We start from the raw sequence: 26,120 nt of genomic DNA, 5'->3' as shown, positions 1-26,120 counted from the left end.
ATGGACGCCATATGAAGAGACAGTTGGAACATTTATTGTAGACAGTAACAGTATTTGCAGGACTATACCATGAGGAAGAAGAAGAAGAAGAAGATGATGATGATCTGAAACAGGAGACAGATACTGTGCTGTTTGAAGATCACAACCATCCGTGTATCTTTTAAATAAAAAGGATTTCTGTTCTTGCAAACGCACATTATAGCAAATACACTTCCACGTGCAGAATAGAATGTGATAGGATTGTGAATGATGGAAAGGAATTTTCTGAGAAATAATGACATCATCCATACGCATTTACATAACTTCATTTTTAATACAAAGTATACAGTCAAAACAAAATACAAGAGTGTGACAACATATACTGAATTATTTTAAACAAGTAGAAAATTTAGTTTAACCCTAATCCATTACATTATTTTTGTCAGTAAATCGAACATAACAGTGAAAGTTTTGTAACTTTGGTCCTAGAATAAGTTATTTATCCCTTACTTCTACAAAGCTGCACACTCCTGTACAATGCATCATATATTGAGCTATTATGAGGAATGTAGCAGTATTGCTGCATAAACACACAACCAACCAGTATATTGGATGTTCTTTGTTTTTCGTATTGTAAAGGTTATGTTACACCCTTAATCATAAATATGTACACAAGAAATGCTATACAGTTCCTCAAATGAAAAGAAAAGAAAATATCTACAAAGTCCTGATTCTCTATATTATTTTACATAAGAATTAAGATATTTTAATTTATAATTTTCTTGTATTTCAATAAAATATTTTTATAGTTTAATGATTTCATATTATTACTAAAACCCCCCCTGAAACCTGTATTTAGCCACGGTTATAGAAATTAAATTTTTGCACATGATTATAAACCATAATGATACAGTAATGTAACACCATTGCAACTTCATAAATAACGTTCCATAGTGTGTAAATTATGCCACTATGACAACCACGAGTTATCGAGCAAATGAACTGACTATATTAGAGCTGGGCAAAGGTCTTTATTTTTTCTTATCGACATACAGTTCATAACCTAATTCAAAGAATTAACAGTGGAAAAGAAAGAAATCTAAGGAGATTTTCAACAGTGCATTAAAAATAATAAGAAAGAGAAAAGACAGGAATTATTGCTGTATGCTGCTTCCAGAACTGCAAATGCATATGAGGCATACCATTTCTTTGCCTCTACCTGCAGAAACTTCTTTACTGCGACACGTTGCCCGCTCTTGTAGTGGACTAGGAGAATCTCTATGGAAATACCTTAACTAATACACAAAATTAACTGGCTTTGAAAATAACATTTCCACTAATTTGATTGCTTAATCTCTTGTTACTCCATGTGTGTCTCCAGCTTTCAACTGCGACCATTCTATAAAAAGGAAACAATGATTGTTAATAGTTAATAGTTTTTATATCACAAAAAGAAGGAAATAATAAATTATCAAGTCTTAGGGCTCATTTTAACAGATATAATTAATTTAATCTCGCATCATTATCCACAGATTTTGTAACACGTTATTTTAACACCTCCTCTTGTATAACAGAAAATCTAAGTTAGACTGCATTAAAGCATAACTTTCCTTCATCATATTTATTCAGCTGTTCTTTGAAATATAATTATTCATACTTTAATGAGAACTTTTTTTTTCTCTTGCACTACAGCCTGGGGCTTTTTGTGCTTACCATTCCTATTCTGTGAATGATTGGGTAGCTGAATGGTCGCGCTCTTGTACAAGTACAGCATGCTGCACCATAATGAACTTAGATTTATATAATATGAAGACTTCAATGTAATGTATTTCTTAATGTCGCTTATTATAAGTGTAAAGATTTACTTCCACTATTTCTTTCTGCATTTGAGACATGAATTTCGAAGTAAACAAACTTAATAAAAATTTACATACAAGTACAAGTGGAGATATCTGTACCAAGGAACGTAACATAATTGTACTCGAGAAAGTAATAACAGAAACATGGATGCCTGCAGGGAAAGTCAAGTGGGGAGGAGGTCACTTGACACCTTGTGTCCTATTTTGCGTTCTTTCAGTATCATAAAAAGAGTAAAGACTTTGTTGTTATCTACCATGACTGAGGAGCGTATAGATGCCCCTTATATGCTGAGTGCACACAGAGACCTCATCAGTTAAAAAAAAATGTTGTATATAGTTTTGGGTTGAAGACGCAATTACAATTTTTATTTTCTAAGTGATAAAGTAGTTTAATATGAAAAAATTATTAACTATAATTCATTAAAGTTAATGATTTCGAGTCTATATTTCATTAACTAAGGCCTAAATGGTTTACTATAGAAGAGAACTGTATTTTATAATGAAGTCGGTTTATTTGAACTGTATTTATTGTTATACATGAATGCAATTACAATAGCTTGTTGCCAAATAAACAATAGCCTATGTTCGGCCAACTTCTAATGGATAATACCAGTATTACCAAGTTATAGTCTTTTTAATAAAATTAATATTCAGTAAATTTAAAATATATATTTTAGATTTTGACTAATTTCTTGGAATTTAGCACAAAAACTATTATCCCCAGGTTTTCCAGTTAGGCCCTAATGGACAGTGTTTAAAAAAAGTGTCGTTATTGTTACAATCCGTAATTTTGAACTAATTGTTACTCTTTGTTGCACAGCAATTTGCCATCCATATAATATCATGAAGTCCACGAATGTGTAATTCAACTACCGTATTGAAAAAAGTGTGGATTAACCTCCCTGGGGAAAATTCCATGGGCGTTCATGATTAAAAAGTAAAAGACAAATGTAAGTCAAAGTTTGTTTACCGAGAGTACTGGTAACAAGAAAGTTTCCCGAAGATTGAAATAATAATAATAATAAGGGAAAAGAAATTCAGTAATAAATACAAAATATTAGCAGGAAGCAAGTCTACATGCTTGAAATTACAGCCACCAAAATGCAAGTCATACAAAACTCAATATCTGCTCAAAACAACTTTTGGATGATTACCCTGATTACTGATCACATACAGGAATGTGAAATTTGAAACATGAAAAAATAATTTGATTATATATTCTTCTATTGCAAAATTTTCTTGTAACACTTCAGAGATCATGTCAACTTAACCTCAGAATATAACAAATTAAAAATAATACTTTTACTATCAACCATAATTTACTTCCACTATTTCGTTATACACTATGCAGATTGCAATTCTGGTCACACAGCTGAAATAAATATATGACACATTAATCATTTTTAGTAAGTTTAATTTTCCAAATCCAAATCACATCATATCTATTAAAATAAGACCCATTTGAGATAGAGATAGAAGAGATACGAATGTATATTCCAGAAAGTGAATAGCAACGAGTGTTAGCACGAAACAAAAGCAGAAAGCAGTATTATTCACTGGCGATAAAGAAAGAATTCTGTTTGTTAGTAAGAAGGTGACATGAATTGCAAAGTTCCGAACCCGCAACCCCCCACAGCCAGGTTTATGAGCCATTTAGTTAGGAACTGTGATGCACGAAGAGACTCACACTAAGCATGTCGCACATTGCACACATAGGCTACGTACACACATCTGTTCATCGAATGAGCACAATGTTTAGGGAGCTTTCCCTGTTATCACGAACCTGCTTGAGGTTTTCTCGACCACCAAAATTTCTAATCGCATCCATTAGTTGGTCCCGTGGATTGAGCTGTGGTGCTGGCAGTGTCTTTGGACGGGGTCGGGCAGTCGATTTCCTGAGAGATGCTGCCAATGGAGGAGGTGCAGGGGGCTGTGATTCTGTATTTGGTGTAGCAGTCTTAGTAGCTATCGGTTCTGGTTTTGGCTCGTTGGAATTTCGTCTTAAGTATGCTTTCACATTGTTAAAACTCGTTGATGACTGGTCAGTAGTATCAACAGTCTTCCAGCTCCTTACCGCAGATGTTGATTCTGATCGATGCACCTTAGGGTGGAAGTTATTCGTTGTGTTCGAGGTTTTGGAAGGTGGTGGAGACGGATCCCTATTTGCTGCTGGACAAGCAAATTGGAAGCCTTTAACGACCGGCATCAACTGTTTTGGAGCAGTGAAACCATTCACTCTAACCACAGAGGATCCAGACACTCTCGACTGAACCCTGCTGGACTCTGATGCAGGTTCTCGGAAACTAGAAGAAGATAAGTTGTGATCTGAATCATTGGTAATTCCAACAACAGAAGTATACCTCCGTGTGCTCCTTCCACCCCCATTTTTGAGTGGGACATCTTGATATGTATTTACATTCGTTGTTGTATTCAAATTTGTCGAACTTGTGCTCCTATAAGAGAGGGAGTTATTGTAAGGTAAACTAGAAGCAGCATCACGGCCTCTCACTTCCAGGTTCTCAACCTTTCCATATGCTGACACTGGTCGAGAAGAACGGAAGTTAGGAGCATTATTTGATGATGAACTTACAACTGAAAACCTCTTCGTCAAAGAATTAACTCCTACAAAAGTCTCTACTGTGTTATCTCCATCGCTTTCCGCAACACTGCTGCCTCCAGAGCGTTCGCCATTTAGCATAGTGGAGGATCCACGGAAATTATGAGAGTTACTATTATTATTATTACTATTACTATTACTATTATTATACATGCTTTGCTGCTGGATGAAGGACTTTTTGAGCTCAACAGCTCTTACAATTGGCACTCTTGAAGGATCGTTGTGTTGAGAGGTGCTGCCAACACGCACACCTACTGTTGAGGATCCTGCTACTTCTTTGGTTTCGGAGTGTTGTGTTTCTGCAGTGACATAATTAGATGATCCAAATTTCTGGTTAGCCACGCCTATAGGCTTCCGGAAACCGGAGGCTGTCGTATGGGAAATCAATCTCATAGTGAGTGAGGCAGGTTCTACTTTTGTTATTGGTTCCGTGCTGTTTAGTTTGCCACCAGACACTTGAAATTTGTTTTGATCAGTTGCTTCTTCGTGAGAATTATTTGACTTGCTTGAAACTTCTATGTCTTGTTTTCTTCCTGCCGCAGAAGTCCTATCCTTGGTCTCTGACATTCCTGTTCGAGCAGGAGTTTCGTTGTGTTCATCTGTGCGGCCACCTTGACCAATGCCTATCCTATAGTCACCGTCCATTTTAATGCTAACTTGACTTTTTGGACGTTCGCTCCATGTAGCAAAGTTAATTGCTGGAGGACCTTGATATTTGTACCTCTTCTGTTCACCAGTACTTTCGTCATTTGATGGTTTTTCGTTGTTATTCTGTTGATTTAAAGTTACTACCGTTGTTTGTTTGATTAATTGATCACCGGAAGAATTCTCCGAGTGTTTTGATGCTTTAGCAGGCAGTGTGTCAGACCTGAAAAAAAAAGTTATAAATAGTAACAAAATATGAGACACACTGTACTGAAAGTTTAATGTAGTAATAATGTGGTCCTGTCTTTTAAATTCACATGTATAGTGGTAGCAGAAAGACTGTCTGGCTAGAATATTTCTAGATTGTAGAATTAAGCATTGTGCATGCAAGCTCTGCATCAAAAGCATCTGTTCACAACACTTGCGACCGTAAAAGTGTCCGTTTCCGTGTAATGACTCGGATTTGAGTTCTGGTGGAATTTTTTTTTTCTTATGTGTTCTTTAATCTAATTCAATGTCATTTCTTTTGTGTATTGCGAATGTTTTACTCAATATTTCCAACATTACTATAATACGCAAAGATTCACGCGATTTATCGTATGCACGCACACACACGGTATATACTGTATTTACTTACTTACAAATGGCTTTTAGAGAACCCGGAGATTCATTGCTGCCCTCACGTAAGTCCACCATTGGGCCCTATCCTGAGCAAGATTAATCCAGTCCCTACAATCATATCCCACCTACCTCAATATTATCCTCCCATCTATGCCTCGGCCTCCCCAAAGGTCTTTTTCCCCTCAGGCCTTCCAACTAACACTCTATATGCATTTTTGGATTCGCCCATACATGCTACATGCCTTGCCCATCTCAAATTCTGGATTTAATGTTCCTAATTATGTCAGATGAAGAATACAATGCGTGCAGTTCTACTTTGTGTAACTTTCTCCATTGTCCTCTAACTTCTTAGCCCCAAATATTTTCCCAAGCATCTTATTCTCAAACACCCTTAGCCTCTGGTTCCTCTCTCAAAGTGAGAGTCCAAGTTTCACAATCATACAGAACTACTGGTAATATAACTGCTTCATAAATTCTAACTTTCAGCATTTTTGAAAGGAGACTGGATGACAAAAGCTTTTCAACGGAATAATAACAGGCATTTTCCATATTCATTCTGCATTTAATTTCCTCTCAAGTGTTATTTGTATTTGTCGCTGTTGCTCCAAGATATATGAATTTTTCCACCTCTTTAAAGGATATCAATCCAGCAGATTTTTGGCTGTGGGATTATTTAAAAGACCGAGTTTAACTAATCCTATGACTACCGACGAACTAATATATGTAACTACTGAAGCTTTCCTGGCGACGTGATAATTCAAAATTTTCTCGGGCTTCCAGCCAGGTCATAAGTTGGTGATCCACCGACGTTTCGAGGATGTTCATCTTCCTCATCTTCAGGGTTAAAAGATGAACATCCTCGAAACGTCGGTGGATCACCTACTTATGACCTGGCTGGAAGTCCGAGAAAATTTCGAATTAATATATGCAATTTCACAACAAATTGAAGATATTTCACCAGATCTATTAGTGAATGCTGTTCACAACATAGAAGAAAGACTGTTGCTTGTTGAAGAAAAAATTTGCGACATATTCAACATTTAAACTGAATCCAATAAACTCCATATCTTTATGAGTAACAGGGGCTGTGTTCAGCCAGATCAGGCTAATGCAGCTATTTATTTTTGCTGAGTTACAGCAGCTGTGAGGGGCTGAACGACCATATTCCAAAACGTCTGCCGAGTTTACAAAGAAACACACAATTGTTCCGTCTATTCCAGAATATATGACACCATGGATGGTTGCCTATCTGGCCTGAAGCCAAAAAATTTTTGCTATTTTAGCGCTGTTGGTCAACAAAGGCCTTCGATGTGGTCACTATTTCAGTGCTATCTCTACCTCAGGGCTGTCCCAGCTGAATACAGTCAGTGTGTTCTTGTTTTGTGTATATCTTAATTCTGAAAAGGTTGTGGGGACATCAAAATATAACATACTTTTGAATAACCTGGTATATAAGTTTCTTGTTCAGTATTTTCAATATCAATATAACTAATACGTAAGTAGTCATGTGACAAAAAAAAAAACACACGTGCACGTACATACGAATCAATGTACTCTAAACTAATAGTGACAGGATTTATAGGAACTCATATAGTCATCTTAGTGCAATTTGCCATAGCTCATGTGAACAGTGCGTTAGAATTTAATAATTTCAAAGTAGACTATCGTTTTTTCCACCACTGTACAGTACATCTTCCAAGTTGCAGACTATTACTCTGCAAAGCTCTAACAAGATCTATGTATAGGTCTAATCAAATGAGTGAGAAATTATAGCTCTTTAGTTAACTTAGGTATGGTGTACTTTTCAAACATGATACATTGCTTTTTTCCTATGGTAGAGAAAAAAATTATTATATTCTAATCTTCATCTTAAATAGGCTGTAAGAGATGTAACTTGATTAACTAGCGACATTAATAGATATATTTTGAAACACAATTCACATTTCTTACCCATATTTTAACTGATGGCAATAAAGATCGCAATTAATGTGATTATAAAAGGCCTCAAATGCGTCCTAGTAAAGAATGCCACCTTCATTAACTGGAAAATATCAGTACTAATTTTGTTAATTATTTTTATGCTCATCAATCTAACTTCCAAATGTCAAATCATTTTCGAAAAACTGTCCTCTCAACTGGTCAGTATTCAAGAAACACATTCAATAAACATGTGTTTCTTATTAATGAAACTGTTGGTAATACCTGAGGGGAACAGAACTTTCTGAACTCTGTTGCTGACTGGGCGCCTTTGTTTGATGTAACTGTGGCAGAATACTTCTCAGGACCTGGAAAATTCATGACATAGTGAAAGATACGTTATGGAAACATAACTATATATCCTTATATTTATATGCACTAAATGTAATTGTTCCAGTACGCTCATTTTTATATAAATGTAAGTTCAGCAACATTATATGTACCGGTACAACAAAGTATGACAACAATGACAAATAAATTTCCAGTTTATCCATAAAGATTTCTGAAGGAAAAAAGTAAAATGTTTAGACTGTGTAAAATCATGAATACACGAAAAATTCTTGATAATGAAAATAATGATGATAACGAAATAATAATAATAATAATAATAATAATAATAATAATAATAATAATAATAATAATAATAATAATACTAATAAATCGGAACAGTACTAAAGAAAATTCACCAAATAATCTTAAAACATATGAAAACTATGGTATCTGCTGGAACATGAGATGCAGACGGAGGTCTTAAGTGTACAGCCAACATTGTCAGCAAGTTTATGGACAGTGGTAAATTAGTGACATTACTAGTGAAGCTACTGTTAGGGGTGCAAGTTTTTTGCAAGAGTGATAAAATGTGAAACGAATGTAAGGGCCTGTGTTTTTGTATTTTCATTTTTCGCCACCTATATATAACTTTTTATTGAATTTTAATTATGCGATAAAAAGCGAAATTTGTGCGTATTAAAATACGATATAAATGCAAAACCGACCATTTTTCAAATAAAATTTATCTTATATGAATTTAAATTTATTTTTAAAATGGCTCTTTTACATTCAAGAAGAATGAAAAATTTCAATCTGCAGAATATGTTGGAAATATTTATCTGCTTTAAAATTTCTTTCAATCTTTGGATAAGAATTTAGTGAAAAGTATTTCATCCTCCTAAATATTTTTTATAAAGAATGTAATTGTTTTTAAGCACACTGATACTGTCAGGCTAAGTTTATGAGCCAAATTTCCATCTCAATTAGTAAGTGAATCATTCAGTTAGAGGACTTCTCTTTTGCTTCTGCACATAAGCTGACAGACGAAATGTCAACATTATGTACTGTTATCAAAAGATAAGTTCGATGATTGTTACCCACAAATGTGTTGGAATTCTTACACTTTTCTTCAAATGAAAATGTGAAAGAAAAAATGAAAAACCTCATGTGTGTTCTATGATTTCTTTCACTGATGTCGCTGATTCATGAACATCTCTATGTAAGTACGATTTTAATTCCACATGGATATTTTCAATAGTTTTGGCCTATCTTAACTAAGAGTCCGTGTTTCCCTTCGAAATGGTACAAAATGCTACATTTCTAATTTCAAATTGCTAAAAAATCACCACCCCTACTTATTATATAAAAACCATGTAAAAGGCACAATACCAGTACCGGTAACATAAATAATAATAATAATAATAATGATAATAATAATAATAATAATAATAATAATACAGCTAAGTAAGTGTACATCGTCTGAAGATACATGGATCACAGTCAGCAAGAACAGTAAATAAATATAGAGCAGTCTGTGATATTCTCTATGACACTCGGCGGCAAGTGGGCTCAGCATCAACACTTGTCATACCCAGTGAATGGGGTTCACTACAGTTTTTCTCTCTCTGTCCCTGCCTTCAAGGACACTGCACATTACCACATTGCAACTGATAGCTGCTTGCTGTTCAGTTGCCTAAGAGCTCTGTTGATGTTTGTATTGATGTACATATGTTTTAGTTGAAAATTGAAGATTGTGGCTTAATATGGCACCACAAAAGTTTACATTACAACAAAGGATTTATCTTGTCCAGTGTTATTTGATAACGAAGAATAATTGTGGAACAGTGCGACGACGTTTTGCAACGCAATTTTCTGGTGTTCCCATTCCACATAGGACGACTACATTAAACCTCGTTAAAAAAGTTTAGAGAAACGGGGTCAGTTCTGAATCAACGTGGAAAGAGAAACCCAAATGTACTTACTGAGGGAAAACTCGATGAGATGGGAGAAAGGTTAGAACATTCTCCTCGAAAATCTCTCCTCCGTCTCTCACAAGAAATGGGTGTTTCGAAAACCACAGCATTTAGAGCCCTAAAATGCTTAAATTGAAGCCCTACAGAGTGACAATAGTGCATGAATTACAGCCTAGAGATAATGTGAGTCGTGTGAATTTTTGTAACTGGGTTTTACAAAGTATTGCCGATGGCGTTGTGGATCCTACAGTAATTATTTTCACAGATGAAGCATGGTTTCACTTACATGGCCATGTTATAACACAAAACAATAGATACTGAAGTACAGATAATCCTCATCTCATTCATGAAACTCCTTTACATGATGAGAAGGTTGGCATATGGTGCGCTATAACTGCATATAGGATTATAGGCCCTATATTTTTTGATGATACAATCAATGGTGACAGATACAGAACACAAATACTCAATGCATTTTTTTGAACAGTTAACCGATATCGAGTGTCAGAGTGCTTATTTCCAGCAAGATTCAGCAACTGCACATACAGCAGCCGAAACATTGAATTTGATAAGCGAAATATTCGAGGACAAGGTTATTAGTAGAGGATTATGGCCCTCCAGGTCCCCTGATTTGTCGGCCTGTATTTTTATTTATGGGGAAATCTAAAAAATAAAGTACGCAAAGACAATCCGTGAGTTAAAAGACAGTATTGTACGAGAAATCAGGAAAATTACAGAAGACGAACTTGCATGTGTACATGCCAATTTCCTTCGGAGATGTCAGGAATGTGTTGCAGCAGGGGGACATCATTTTCAACACCTTCTGTAGTCAAGATTAGTAAACAATACGAATGCTGTAATTTTAATAGCCGACTCTAGCAACTGTAGCGAACCCCATTCACCGCGAATGACATGCGCTGACGCCAGGCTCACTTGCCGCTGAGTGTCGTTGAGAATGTCATAGACCACTTTATGTAGCTCACTGAACTTCACCTTGCTCTTAAAGCTGTAAAATCAGAGTCCACGAAAGGTCACAAGAACTAACAAATGATGATAAAGAGGTTATTCTATTGTTTCAACAATATCCTTACATAACTTAAATGCTATGGAGACTGACTGGAAAAAAAAAAAAACTCTTACCTGTAGTGACTGTAGAGGTGTATCTGCATTAGGAGTCTGTGAGGCATGGGGTTGCTGCTGTTGCTGCTGCAGGAGGCTAGAGTTCTGCAGGAGTTGCTCTTGCAACTGAAGGAACTGTTCCTGTAGTGCTAGCAGTCTTGCTCTTTCTTCTGCTGTTATTACAATTCCTTGCTGTGAGCCTCTTGGTTCTTCTGCTTTGGTCTGAGGTGTCTCGAACTCTTCCTGACGTTCTGCTGGTGTATCCTGACTCACGTTGAATTCACTACTCGTCTTCCTGAGGCCCCAGTTCTCGTGCGTTCTCTCGACATTTCTGTCTCCTTGCTCCTCTACTGCCAGATTCCCAACAGATTTAGTTCTACTAGTGTATACTGGCCCAGACTGCAAACTCTTTCCAGGCTGTGAGGTAGTGTTAGCAATAAGCGATATATATGACGTAGATCTCTTAACAGAGGTCGCTACTGGAGCAGGAGGCTTAAACGTGATATTATTATTATTATTGAAAGAATTTGTTCTAGATAAATTGGCAGCTGTGTTATGCACCGCATTGTTATTCAATGAATTAGAAGAACCATATCTGTGAGTCTGTGTTGTTATTGGCTTCTTCACCGAGTTCAGTGCAGAACGAGTTCTATCATCATCACTATCCTCATTGAATATTTCGTCCGTTTCACGGGGTCTTTGGTATGCTGTAATGGTGAAGTTGGCAAGATCTCCACCCTTTCTGTTTGACGTGTCTCTGCTTTCTAGGGATTTTGTTTCGTTGCTGAACTCCTCCATGCCAACTTCACATACTCCAGTCGACTGTTTGGGGTCCTCTTCACACTGACGAGGGTCAAACAGAGGGTTGGTGCGAGTCACCTCATTCCTATGCACAGCTCTGCTGAGATGCATAACCATAGGATCATTCTGTGGCTGTGGCTCAGGGGACAAGCTCGGCTCCTGAAACACCTAGATAACAAAAAGATATTCTCAAATTCTACAGTATTAATTCAACGATGATATATAGAAGCTATCATTTATAGTATATGACAATGGTATTCAATCTTTTTTGCTTGAATATCCCCAAAAAATATATTTTTTACCTTCGTAGTTCATATCCCAAACTGCATTCCAATTATATAAGACTCTGATTGATGTAGGTATACAAAATAAATGATGATGATGATGATGATGATTATTATCAATGCAATTATTATGTTAATAGTAATGAATTATGTAAAATGTTACTGAAGCAAGAAAAAACAAGAGTTGATATTGTAAAAGGAAATATGTAAATTGCAGTAATTACTACCAACAAATATAACAAAAGGAGGAATTCTATAAAAAGAGGAAAGTTTCGTTGTAAACTGCCCGTGTCTCACTTCCTGAGCCAAGAACTCCCTACTGCTTATAGCCACGCCTTTTAGGTCTGCTCGGACTGTCACAGAAGCTGCAGCATGCGGCACAGTAGCATATTACATGTTCTGAAAACATTATTCTATGCCATTCCAGGAGTCTTTACTGTTATAATACTGGAGACTCTAATCGTGATTACCAATGTCGCTATTATCTCTCATGGCGATTTCCGAAAATATATGTGCACACTAGGACATTCTTCATTCAGTCTGGATAACTGCTGAATTACCATAGAGCAACGTTTCTCAAAGTATGTTGCCGGGGTTCCATGAGCCCTATTACTTACTTACTGGCTTTTAAGGAACCCGGAGGTTCATTGTCACCTTCACATAAGCCCACCATTGGTCCCTATCCTGTGCAAGATTAATCCAGTCTCTATCATCATATCTCACCCCCCTCAAATCCATTTTAATATTATCTTCCCATCTACGTCTCGGCCTCCCTAAAGGTCTTTTTCCCTCCGGCCTCCCAACTAACACTCTATATGCATTTCTGGATTCGCCCATACGTGCTACATGCCCTGCCCATCTCAAACGTCTGGATTTAATGTTCCTAATTATGTCAGGTAAAGAATACAATGCGTGCAGTTCTGCGTTGTGTAACTTTCTCCATTCTCCTGTAACTTCACCCCTCTTAGCCCCAAATATTTTCCTAAGCACCTTATTCTCAAACACCCTTAATCTCTGTTCCTCTCTCAAATTGAGAGTCCAAGTTTCACAACCATAAAGAACAACCGGTAATATAACTGTTTTATAAATTCTAACTTTCAGATTTTTTGACAGCAGACTGGATGATAAAAGTTTCTCAACCGAATAATAACAGGCATTTCCCATATTTATTCTGTGTTTAATTTCTTCCCGAGTATCATTTATATTTGTTACTGTTGCTCCCAGATATTTGAATTTCTCCACTTGTTCAAAAGATAAATTTCCAATTTTTATATTCTAAATTTTATTTTATACTTTTTTTTTAACTTAGTTATTTAACGACACTGTATCAACTACTAGGTTATTTTGCGTTGATGGGATTGGTGATAGCAAAATTGTATTTGGCAAGATAAAGCCGGGGATTCGCCATAGATTACCTGACATTCACATTATGGTTGGGAAAAACCTCGGAAAAACCCGACCACGTAATCACACCAAGCAGGAGTGCAACTCTGGATCGGTAGGCAAGCGCCTTAGCTGACTGAGCTGCGCTGGTGGCTATTTTATACTTAGAGGGTACTATAAAAATATATAAATGCTACGAAAATATAAATCAATAATAACATGAAACCACCGATGATGATGATGATTATGATGATGATGATGATAACAATAATAATAATAATAATAATAATAATAATAATATCCCAATAATATGCGTAATATTCTTATTTTTGAACGTCTAAAACGGAAAATAATACTTATAACTGTCATCACTGGATTCTTTGTGTATATGTCCACTAAAACAAAATACCGAAACACACAAAATGCAGAAGTAGAAATGAGACTACAACTTTTCACCATAAAACCAGATTGCAGGCTTAAAAGCAAACACATTCGTCCCATTGAACAGAATTATTGAGATACTAGCTCTCACTTGTCTGTTAATTATTGAATACTAAAGAAATATTACAAGAGTTTTGCAGTTACATTTTAGGTTAAAAGGGGTTTCGCAGTGGAAAAAGTTTGAGAAACACTGCCATAGAGGAAAGAGTTTACAGATGTGTACACATGACAATCATGATCGCGATTAGGTCAATAATCTCGAGTAGATTGTAGTCTACCACTGGCATTAGTATTTAGTTACAGGAATTGATGAGGACATAATTTGTTTTGTGAGGGGACAGCTTATACATTCACTTGGCTGATCTTGCTCCATAGTTGACGAAAGTAAACCTGAAAAGGCCAATGTATTGAATGTAGGGTAGTAGACTACTAACTGCACAGGACTTCTCACTCTCCCTCTCTGCGTCTCACCCCGCAAAGAAACACCTCAGGAAGCGAGACACGGACAGTACACGTTTCACTGATATAAAACCATGAACAAACTACCGTAACGTAAAGCATATCATACCTGCGTATCTGCCAACATAACTGTTCCTCCTTCTGTGAATGTAGGGGAATTCGAGTCCCTAAATGCTGATGGGGGGGCTGGAAGTTGATACTCCCAGTCCACAGCCATGTCTTCTGCGGAGGAAGGTGGTGGAGGGATAGCTTCTATATTCTCGTCCTGCTTTGTGGCAGACAGAGGAGGAGGTGGCAGAATGTTAAGGTCTTCACTAGGCAGCGAGTTCAGTTTCTCAACCTCATCAATGGCTGTGACAGGAGGAGGAATCAAGACATTCACGTCCTCATCCTGCTCACTTGCAGCCTCCAATTCTGCTGTTACACTCCTGAAAGCCTCCTCTACCTGATCGACAGCTTCTGCAATCCCGATCTCCTCAGTTTCTGTCCAAGAGAAGAAAAGAAATTAGTAAAAGCTGGAAGTCATACTTCAAACAAGGATATTATGCTGATTAAGTACTGGACTATTTTAATTCTGTAACTTGATATAATAATCCTGCTCCTACATTTGTCACTACAGTTCTTTTATGTCATGCAAAATATTTTAAGACTCTATTCTGATCAAAGAATTAACATCTTAGAGTGGAATTGCTAACTTTTAGAATTATGCTTTCTTATTCACAGCCAAAGTTATAGCAAATATTTCTTTATCACTTGCAGACAGGAATTTCTTATGTTTTATGCATTTGATGGTACAAAAATATTGGATGGTATATTTACTACAATTATTATAAAATTATTGTTAGGCCTGATTCAACTTGACAAAGTTCTACCCAGTTTTTCGATATGTTAACATTCAAATTTTCTCTCAGTTCTAATTGTATATTGAAAATGAAATCCATTGCAGCTCCATTTTCAATAAACTGTTAATTCAATTTTATTGTGTACTCTGTAATTATATTTACAACATCTGTCATATTTAGCTCATTTCGTACTTCATTTTCTATGGTTTAAGCAACCAGCAGTCTACGTACTTTCATTTATGCTTCATCTTTTTATTTTATTTATTTATTTTTAAATATATGTTGGTGGGTACAGTTTTGGAGTCATAGTTCAACACCCAAATAGTCAAAACTTTATAAAGTGTTCATTATTTCCATGTAAATTTTTAACACAGACCATTTAATTATGAATTATTTGCTTTACTTTATGAATTTCTAACTTTTGAGCAGGTAGAAGGAAACCTATTGTATCTGTCGCCATTCTCCAGTCCCAAACTAGGTGACTGACTAAAAAAAATAGTTTCATCTTTCCTTTGCCTTCTATGTAGATAGAACAATAAATCCGAAATGGATTTTTCTATAGCTGCGACAATTTGCAAAAACTAAAGAGTCAAGCATCATGTTAAACAGCATCAAAGTCTTAAATCGCACGCATGTGCAAGTGTGGAAATGTTTCAGTTGTAATTCTTTGCAATTATATAGACCTATGTTTCTTCTTTTGGAATAGTGCCCATCCGAATTTATATGGACTAAGCACGAGGTGAAAAGTGAAATGGGGGATTAGGCACAGTGGTTCATGAACGAATCTATTCAATTTCTATTATTGTTCAGAGATATTCTACTGTTTAAAATACAAGTACGCACAGTAAAATTTCATTTACAAGTTTTTATGGGGTTCTGAAGAAAAAAAAAGTATAAGTGTGAAAATCGTATAATTGAAATGGCATTTAATTGCATCTGAAATAGCATTAATATTAACAACATGTGATTATTAATAAAAAAGAGGGGGGCAGTTAGAAACACGCTTCCCCTTTCTTCCACTCATTGGAATTCAAAAACCAATTGGCAACCTTCTCGTCATATCAGGTTGAGTCTACTGTCAAAACATTTTCAGTTTGGAAGGGTGTTAGGATAGCTGTATTCAGTGCAGTCACAGCTTTCGACCTGGATCCTCATTGTTTAAAATGTTCTGTTTCTTCCCTCTGCACATACTTCTCTCCTCTCTCTGAATTGATTCTCCCACTGGCGCATAACTGGATTTACTGAAGCCAGCACGTGCGAAAACATGAATGGGCAGCTTCGAATGTCCAGAAATTTCAAAACCGGTAACATCTTAACAATGAACACATACCAGTACTGTACTGTATTTACGTGATTATAGAACATTGGGTCCAGGGAACATTCGTGTTTGATAGAAGAATAAATCGTTTAATATGGTATTTAATTTAAAGTGTATTTAAATAATTAAAATGCTATCATTTTGGTCCAGAGACCACTCATTTGGTGCAAATATAATTCGTTTAACATTTTTCTAAATTAGTCTTGAATGCATCCTTTAATAAATCACTCCAAATTAATAGAGTTGATTGTGTACGAAGATCATTTTTATGTTAACCTTACTATGCATCTTTTTTTTGTTAAGTTTATTTTATTCACGCCTTAACATCTGATGTCATGTCGCGTGTTTAGAATGTGTGGGTATATCAGCAGGCCGTTTTTACTCTTGTTGAGTTCCTGTTTCTATTGTGTGTTGTAGATGGCTTGTGTTCATGTAACTGATTATTATAGATTTTGATTAATGTTTTTGGTATTGGTAATTGAGGCGGTGATGAATAATGGCATGTATCTTTCCAATCCGGCATTTGCCTTTATGACTAAGAGAAATCATGAAAAATCTCAGTCAGATTGGTCGGCCACGGGGTTTGATCCCAGGACCCCCGAATGCGTGTGTCTCAAATGCTACCGCCTGAGCCAACTTGCTTGGTTGTATATCATTGTTTATGCAAATAATAAATGAGGTACCCTACATAAATATTAAGTTATTTTAAGAAACACAGGAAACGAATATGGGTAAATTATGAGCGCAGGAACGCCATTTCACGACACCTTTTAAAATAACTCAGCTCCAGTGATCTCTATGGTAAATTGAGTGTATAAAATTAGAGTATTTTATGAGGATCAAATAAAGTTGCAATAATCAAGTTATACAATATTTCGACAGAATATCAAGTTTTCTGTGCGTACAGATTTCTTTTCATCTACCTCAGTCCTCATTTCTAGCATTACATCCATCTAGAGAAACTACAAATTTCAAATAGTGAAGGTTAATTAGCTTCTGAGATTACTTCATACAAACACACAAAATATTCTCTGTATATTAATATTGATAAACGTCAAGGCCGCCTTAAATAGACGGAGTCATTTGTTTTGATTTCATTGTAGCCATCGTCGTCGTTCCTGCAATAACTCCTATGTCACATATCGATTTGCAGATTTTTGCTCTATTAAATAACTTAAATAGTGATGCAGCAAATAATACAATCTACTATATATAACTTAATTATAATTCTTTCTTTCGAAAATGTAAGAATTCACGATCTATGCACTACTGCAATAGAATGAATAAATTAGTTTTTCTTACTACTAAAAAATTTAATATTTTACACATAGAAGTTACAGAACGACATTAATCTGAGGCGGCGGTGGAAATGTATTGTTATTTTAAAACTCTTGTATATCCTTAAATATCAGTACTATCAAAATTTTGCCTGGGATAAAACTTATCATTTTTAAAAAAACTTTTGTTATGCAACATTTTTCACAAAAATCAATAATAAGCGAGATATTTCGGTTTAATTAATTTAGGCCCCCTTATAACCCTCCTTTTAAATAAAGTATTTTGAATGCTATATAGCCTAAAATCTAAGTTACAACGAACTTAATTTATATCCCAATTTTCATCGAAATCCGTTCAGCCATTATCACGTGAAAAGGTAACAAACATCCAGACAGACAGACAGACAGACTTAAATATCAGTCCTATCAAAATTTTGCCTGGGACAAAACGTATCGGAAATCATTTTTAAAGAAACTTTTGTTATGTAATATTTTTCACAAAAATCAATAATAAGCGAGATATTTCGGTTTAATTAATTCAGGCCCCCTTCTAACCCTCCTTTTAAATAAAGTATTTTGAATGCCATATAGCCTAAAGTCTAAGTTACAACGAACTTAATTTATGTTCCAATTTTCATCGAAATCCGTTCAGCCATTATCGCGTGAAAAGGTAACAAACATCCAGACATACATACATACATACATACATACAAAAATTTCAAAAAAGCGATTTTCGGTTTCAGGATGATTAATTATATATGTTAACACCAATTATTTTTGGAAAAGCGAAAATTACCAGAAAAATTTCGCTTACAGATTTATTATTAGTATAGATATCTAAATAAATAAACTTAATTGTATATGAAATTATTAATGAGATACTTTTCCCTTCTGAAAGCAAACATGTTCCCTTCCAATAGGTAAAGTATATGGCACAAGATATAAAATACAGAAATACTGAAGGAACTGCTAGGAATTAAATTAATTTTGTTCTACATTTCTCAGTACTTTCACCTGAATAATTATGAAATTATACAGAGCCATGAAGAAATCATTTTATGTACATATTAGTAAAGCAGCAATGTTATGAAACTAATATACATAAGAAGCAACTAGAAAGAGCAACAAATCACAATTCACTTGCCAGAACTCAGTTACAAATGCAAACATCATTCTCTCTGCAAAGAGAGCCATCTCTCCACACCTCTTCATTTTACCAGTATTGTTTCAAAGTACCATTACAAAAGACCGTGAGAAATTTGATTTAGGCCTATATCTTTGCTATTAGTATATTTACTCCCTCTTCATTTCTACCAAAATATTCTAGGGAGATAATACTAGAATGTGTAATTAAAAATTCAGACATTAAGGTCTACAAAAAAATATGTAGAATTTCCAAATATCTTTTATTACCTACTTAGGTTCAATACTTTCTGAAACTCTGAAATTCAGTTTTTACAGATATAGGCCTGGTTTCTTCAACCTTTGTTAAAATGCACCTAACATAGTGTTAATTAACTGTAAGTTACAAGTATGAATTGCTGTTAAAAATATTGCGTTTCTTCAACTTTACATTTCACATTTTAACATTCTGTTTGTTAACTCTCTGTTAGGACCAGAGATTCTAGAGTTGAACCATAACCTGTAACCAAGTATAGGCTCAATTCTGTTTTCTGAACTCTGACAATTGCGATTCTCGCTTGTTTCCGTTGTTTGATTCAGAGAGGATAGAAGTCTTTCTATTCTTGGGACTAATTTCTCTTCATTCGAAAGAAACCTTCTGCTGGAAATTATTTCGCAGTATAAACCAATTAATGAGAATAAACAAACAAACGGATCTAAGTTGAAAGCGCAAAGTGAGGCTTGGCAGAAAATAGCCTATACCTTTGTATGAACGTCTGTTCTGTCAAATCACAGAAATCATCCCCTCTGTTTATGTATTCATGGATATCATTTTCTAAATAATCCAGATATATAAGTTCAGCATCTAACACACCAGCCATATTGGATACTTCTATGCTAACAGAGAGTTAAATGATTTAACTACATGAAATTGGGCAGTTAAATTAACATAGGTTTTAACAGCCTGTTAGTACTAACAGTATTTGAAGAAATGCTTCAACTGTTAAGTTTACAGTTAAAATGGAATAACACACTGTTATAATTTAACAAAGGTTGAAGAAACCGGGCCATTATGTTGTGAAGATAATTTTGGGGATTATAAGTGTGTGACTTAATTTATCCGACATTGAGAACTAGAAGTTCCATCTTCAGGGTCGTATCATTATATCTCAGGTGGTTTGTCTCCTCTGTCAGGTCAGTCACTCTTGTCTATTCAAAACAGTCAACAGAACGAGATCAGGCTGTAAGATATAGTGATAACACTGAGGATGGAACTTGAAAACAGCTGCAAGAATTTTAATCTCACAAATTGCAAAACCTAGAATCTTCATATTTTCTAGAATTCTCTATTTTCTAACTATTTAAATATAATTCCATTTTGTAATTTTCATAATTCATTATGACAATGAAATAAAATTAACTCCAGATTGTAAAGTAATTCACGATTAAGAAAATGGGTGTGGGCTTGTTCCCCAACAGAGGAACGACATTTTCCTCTTCATCAACACTTCCAGAACACCCTTTGAGTAGGCTATAGGGCATTTGAGAAAAAAATCAGCTGAAGAATGACATTAAACTACTTGCCTCAATGTCAAGCACAAGCTTAAGAGAGAGTGAAAGATTTTCGACATCTTTATGGCATCATGATATCATGGCTCATACTCTTGTATAATGTTGACTGAGTTCTGGCAATTTAAGAGATAAGTTAGTAAAAGCATGCACCTGAGTCATATCCCAACACCCATGATTGCTTGGATGCTGGCGTCTCCATTATCAGCGACTCCATATTGGTCCAGCGTCCCATACTGTTGTTGTTGCTGCCACTCTCCAAGAACGCCGGAACCTCGTCCATGCTCTGGAGACTGGTGCTGCTACCCCTACTAATGGGTGGGAACTTCTTTTGCACTGCATTCTTATCAGCCACACGAAGGCTTCCCCCCCTGCATGGACCCAAACCTCTTTTCCCCTTAATTTTCAACATGTTCTCAGGTGGTGGGCGTCTCAGTGTTGACGAGGCTTCAGAACTCTCGTGCTCCGAGTCATACTCAAATACAGAACTAGCAACAGACACAGACTCGAAGTCGTCATATGAATCCAATAATCGTTTATTGACGGTAGAGATGTTGCACATCACATTGTTTTGAGCCTGCTGAATATCAGATTCTTCTGAACCCATGTCAAACATCTCCATTTCATTATCAGCAATGTTCAGGTCATCGTCTGAGTCCACAGCAGAACTCCGAGAACGCCATTCCCAGCTGTCGCTGCTCACAGATTCAGTTCCAGACTGGGACAACATTAGTATTGTGGACCCCACACCAAACGTCCCACCCACACTGTCACCATCTCTCTTCTTCACACTCCCTGCACCACTACTTTGAATGCTGTTGCTGGATACTTGTCGCGGTGGTGGAACTGGTTTCAGCCTAGGCAATGAGTCCCCTTCTACTCCACCACTTCTACTCTCATCACATTGATTGAGTCTATGCCGAGTGCGGGGTTTGGGAGTTGGAGCGTGTATTGTTAATTCTTGCTGAAGATCTGGTGTTAGGGTTAGGTTATAATTACATGCAACAGAAAAAGTACATGCAGGAGATATAAAGCATGCTCAAGCATTAGTAACATTAATAGAATTACTGTTAGTGCTTAAAAAAGAAAGGCAAAATTAAACAGCAAAAAGTATATTAGGTACAGGTATAGGTATAGGTAAACTTAAGAACTGATATCAATAAAAAAATCAATTGAAAGAATTATTAACAACAGGAAATCTACAATATATGTTGCAATTATCTACAAACCAATGTAGCTATTTACAGCCCATTATAACAACAAGCACACATTTAAGTAATGAAAACTATTTGTAAGCAAATAACTTGTAAATATTTGGTACATTTCATTCAAACAATATCAATAATATGTATAAACAATGTCAAACCATGTTTTTTCAAAATTTACCATATTTTTATCATTGTTTCTATAATTTAAACAAAATATTAAACTCATTGCATATTATCTTAATAAATATTTCAAGAACTATGATTACTATTAGGAACCTTACATCATCGTTATCAAATAATTCATAACCTAATATACGTGATTTTTTTTTTTCCTTTGTGAGATCAAAAACGATTAATTTTACTTTCAGAGTAAAAAAATCAATCTTCTCTGTTAACAATCTTTCTCAAAAAGCATTGTATCTTGCAACTCATGTTTCAATTCTCCATTTTGCTAAAAATGAATTAATCTTGCTTTTTCTTCAAAGGGCAAGCAAAGCTTTCGTTATCAAGTATAAACCTACTTTATTTTTTACGTCATTATTGATTTTCTTAATTTTTGAATAACGGACCTATATTGCTATATTGTAAGTTAGAGATTACCTAGATCATTTCACTATTGATATGCTTTTGGAATTTCGATGTATGTGAGATGTAAGTACTACCGGTACTGAATTATAAGACTGTTTTATAATAGATCAAATAATTAACAATTTCTCAGAACGTAATTTATGAGATAAAAAGTAATTAGAACAATTATTTGTGAGAGGATCTAAATTTATTATGTGTAATATCAATAATATTAATGGCAATTCAAAAATATGCCATATTAAATTCTGCTTGTCTAAATATAACTGCGTTTGCATATCAAAATTCTATAAAAATAGGGTCAAATTTCTTCATTTAAACAGTTATCTTCAAAAAACATTTTACTATGATTTTTTTTTTTTCCAGTTATAAAGTTATTAAAAACAATTTATAATTTGGTGATCCATATTTCCATAATCTTTCATAATCTTTCTCTCTCACTCACCTAAAAAATTATACAAGTATCATCTTAAAATTATTAGAAATTCAATGAGAACTAATTTAAAAAAAAATTCAAAAAGGTAAATAATATATAATTTGTAATTTATCTACGATCTGAATGGAATCTAGACACAGCAGTCAGTGTGTCAGTCAAACTCGCCATTCAGACAAACTCAGCCCTAGTCTCCAAAATTTTGTCCAGATCTTGTAGGAACTTATTCCAGGAATCTATAGATTCCCTCCTATTGACCAGGAATTCTGCAGGTGGTGGTGAAAACAGACTCACCCTCTTCTCGGAGTTCAACGGCATCTCCACACTGTTGTCTACACTCGTTCCATCATACTTTCGTTTTGATCCAGTTGGTGAACTGTGTGAACTGTCGCTAGTTTCACAGGGAGTGAGATTACATTTGTTGATGACATTACTGAGATTTTGTTGTGAATTTTGGCCATTTTTATTCAAAAAAGAAATATTTTCAGATTGATTAACAGGTTTTGAATCATTTTCTTGTGGTTTGTTACCAACTTTTACAGAACAGTTCACAGGTAGATTGGCAGTATTGCTTAAACTTTTTATAGGATAGTCATTAATCGTGTCATCATTAGGTACACGGATAGCATTACTCCTATTACCAGTACCATCTTGTACAGAAGACACTCTTAACACTACCTCTGGAGAATTAATTTCATTTGAACTATGATATGACCTAACCTTCGTTATTTTTTCTGGACTCTCTGAATGAATTTGCAGAGGAGGACAGAGAGCAATCTCAGAATTATTTGGACGTGTCACTGAGTTATTTATAACAATATTTTCACATTTTTGTGAATCGAAATTTTTAGGTTTCTCCGAAAAAATTAAAGAAGAATGGTTTGCAGCTGTGTTGTAAGAATGAGGTCTCACTGTGTTGATACCAGGTGTACCAGGTGTAACAGTTTTTATAGGTGATGTGATCTGTGATTGCAATTCCATCTTCAAATTCACATCTGGATGTTTTTGTGATTTAGTATCTAGTAACAAATTATGGCTAGTAGAGACATCTTGATCACTTTCAAGAACACACTTGGATTGAGTACTACCATTATAAGTGCTACATAAAGTTCTTATCTTCAAAATGGGGGAGCAAACCTTTGATTTATTGGCAACTTTTTTCTGCCTATTCCTAAAAGCAGGTTTAGGAGAAATGGATTGTAGCCTACGTTTTGTAGTTGTGGAAGAAGACCCTGTAGTAGAATTTTCACATGCATATGAACTACAACGCTTACTTTTATGCCTTATAGGGGGACTTACTTCAGCTAAATTCCAATTGCCTTTCCAAGAAGAGAGTTTACTATCATCCTTTTTTAGCTTACCTTCAGGGATGCTCTTAGCAGCAGCTTTAGGACTTGGAACAAGCTCTACAGGGGCCTCTGGTGTAGTTTCTACAGGAGACATTGCAAGCTCTTGGGAAGGTGTGTCTTGTTTTTCAATAGCGATTTCAGGAGATGGTCCGTTATGTACTTCTTCCTTTGTTTGTTTGGAAAGTGAAGAAGGCTCCTTATGCATGTTCGTAAGGCTAGAATTTTCCTCAACTTCAGGAATTCTGTAGTCTTCGTCTTCTTGTGATGACGAGGACTTGTAATCATGACCAGACATTTTCATCTTTCCTGGCAAAGTAGAGCATTTGTCTGGAAGCTGATTGCTGACTGTGGTAGAGGTCTTGCCTGACAAATGTCTCTCTAGTGACGTTGTCTTGTTGTGGTGCTCAACAACGTCCTGCTCAGTAGAAGACAGAGATAGGGATGACATGTTGTTTTGTTGCTGTCGATCTTTGGTAGCTGCTGCTGCTGCTGCTCCAGGGGGCGGTGGCGGAGCTTTCTTTTTCTTTTGACCTTGACCTACAATAATTAGGCACTGTATTAAAATACTGCTATGTATAAATAATTCGATTACACCCACACGCACACGCACACAACATTGCATAAAGCAAACATTTAACATCCCTCTAAGTATACAGGGTGATTCACGAGGATTTGCCGTGACTTACGGAGCTTACTTCCAAAGACATTCTGAGCAAAAAATGTCATACAAACATGTGTCCTAATCTTAATATTTTCAGAGTTACATTAATCTGAAGATATTTGTAAAATACCATTATTCTTTAGTTTTAAGGGTAAAAGAATATTACAGATAAAGAATGAATTATTCAGAAGTATCATTTCTTTAATTAGCTAGTATTCTGAAGCTAAAAATATGCTGTGAATTCCACAGTTGCTTCGTACAGATTATTTTTTATTTATTTATTTATTTTATTTTTTTTTTTTTCATTTTTAACCACAAAATTATATTTTTCTTACGCATTTATCACACAATTGTTACAAATCACACCACTCTTGTAAATTCTTCAAGGCTGTACATTAGGATACATAATTAAACTGTAAAGACTCAAGTTCCTAAAGTTGTATGATTTGTAACAATTTTTGTAATAAGTGCGTAAGAATAATGTAATTTTTAGTTAAAAATTGAAACACAAAACCTGTACAAAGCAATTAACAACACCTTTTGGCTTCAGAATACTAGCCAATTAAAGAAATGATACTTCTGAATAGTTCATTCTCTATTTGTAATATTCTTTTACCCTTAAAACTAAAGAAAAAAGGTATTTTACTAACAACTTCAAATTAGTGTAACTCTGAGTACCTATATTGCGATTAGGACACATGTATATATGACATTTTTTGCTCAGAATGTCTTCGGAACTCAGCTCTGTAAGTGATGGCAAATCCTGGAAAATCACCCTGTGTGTGTGTGTGTGTGTGTGTGTGTGTGTGTGTGTGTGTGTGTGAGTGTGTGTATATGTTTTTGATCTTGAATAGAAGTCCACTAAATATGAATTTGTGTGTTAAGCAGACAATGCCATTTTGACGTCCAAGTGAAGATATCTTTGTTTCTATTTTATAATTTTAACCAAGACTAATTAATATGATAGTATCATATATCAAAACAAAATACATGACAATTTGCATTACACCATTAAACGGTAAGTTGAAGGCAGCTTGGTACCGATTTGAAATTTACAAAGGGATGTCAAGAATCGAACTGTGAAGACAGTCCATCTATCTGAAAGCTTGCATGCTTTGTTGTAGCAGAATAAATTCAGGTTTTCTATCACTAAGATTAGAATACATACTGTAGGTTCTGTATAAATGAGACTTAAGATGATGTATTGAGATATGTTGTAAAATCAAGGGAATTCACAGTAAAACTTTGCATGATAAAGTAAAACTTCACAAGATAACAAACGAAAGCAATATATAAGAGTCTTCCAAATGGATAGAAGTACAAAGACG

General features: G+C 35.2%; 1 protein-coding gene across 7 annotated transcripts in view; it reads right to left on the bottom strand.

Moving 5' to 3' along the window:
- Positions 1-287: 287 nt before the first annotated feature.
- Positions 288-26,120, bottom strand: part of LOC138692173 (serine-rich adhesin for platelets-like) — a 451,935-nt gene continuing 426,102 nt past the window's right edge. For 5 of the 7 annotated variants that reach the window (XM_069815218.1, XM_069815219.1, XM_069815221.1 and 2 more), the window contains 6 exons: positions 24,144-24,668; positions 20,710-21,528; positions 14,538-14,911; positions 11,082-12,029; positions 7,924-8,006; positions 288-5,323 (listed from right to left, as the gene is read on the bottom strand). In XM_069815218.1, the coding sequence (XP_069671319.1) occupies positions 3,574-5,323; positions 7,924-8,006; positions 11,082-12,029; positions 14,538-14,911; positions 20,710-21,528; positions 24,144-24,668 (4,499 nt within the window). In that variant the 3' untranslated portion in view covers positions 288-3,573. The remainder of the gene's footprint in view (positions 5,324-7,923; positions 8,007-11,081; positions 12,030-14,537; positions 14,912-20,709; positions 21,529-24,143; positions 24,669-26,120) is intronic. The other 2 variants (XM_069815220.1, XM_069815224.1) reach the window with 2 other exon arrangements.

Source organism: Periplaneta americana, chromosome 16 (genome assembly GCF_040183065.1).
Source record: "Periplaneta americana isolate PAMFEO1 chromosome 16, P.americana_PAMFEO1_priV1, whole genome shotgun sequence".
Taxonomy (NCBI): domain Eukaryota; kingdom Metazoa; phylum Arthropoda; class Insecta; order Blattodea; family Blattidae; genus Periplaneta; species Periplaneta americana.
This window is presented reverse-complemented; position numbering and strand designations above follow the sequence as displayed.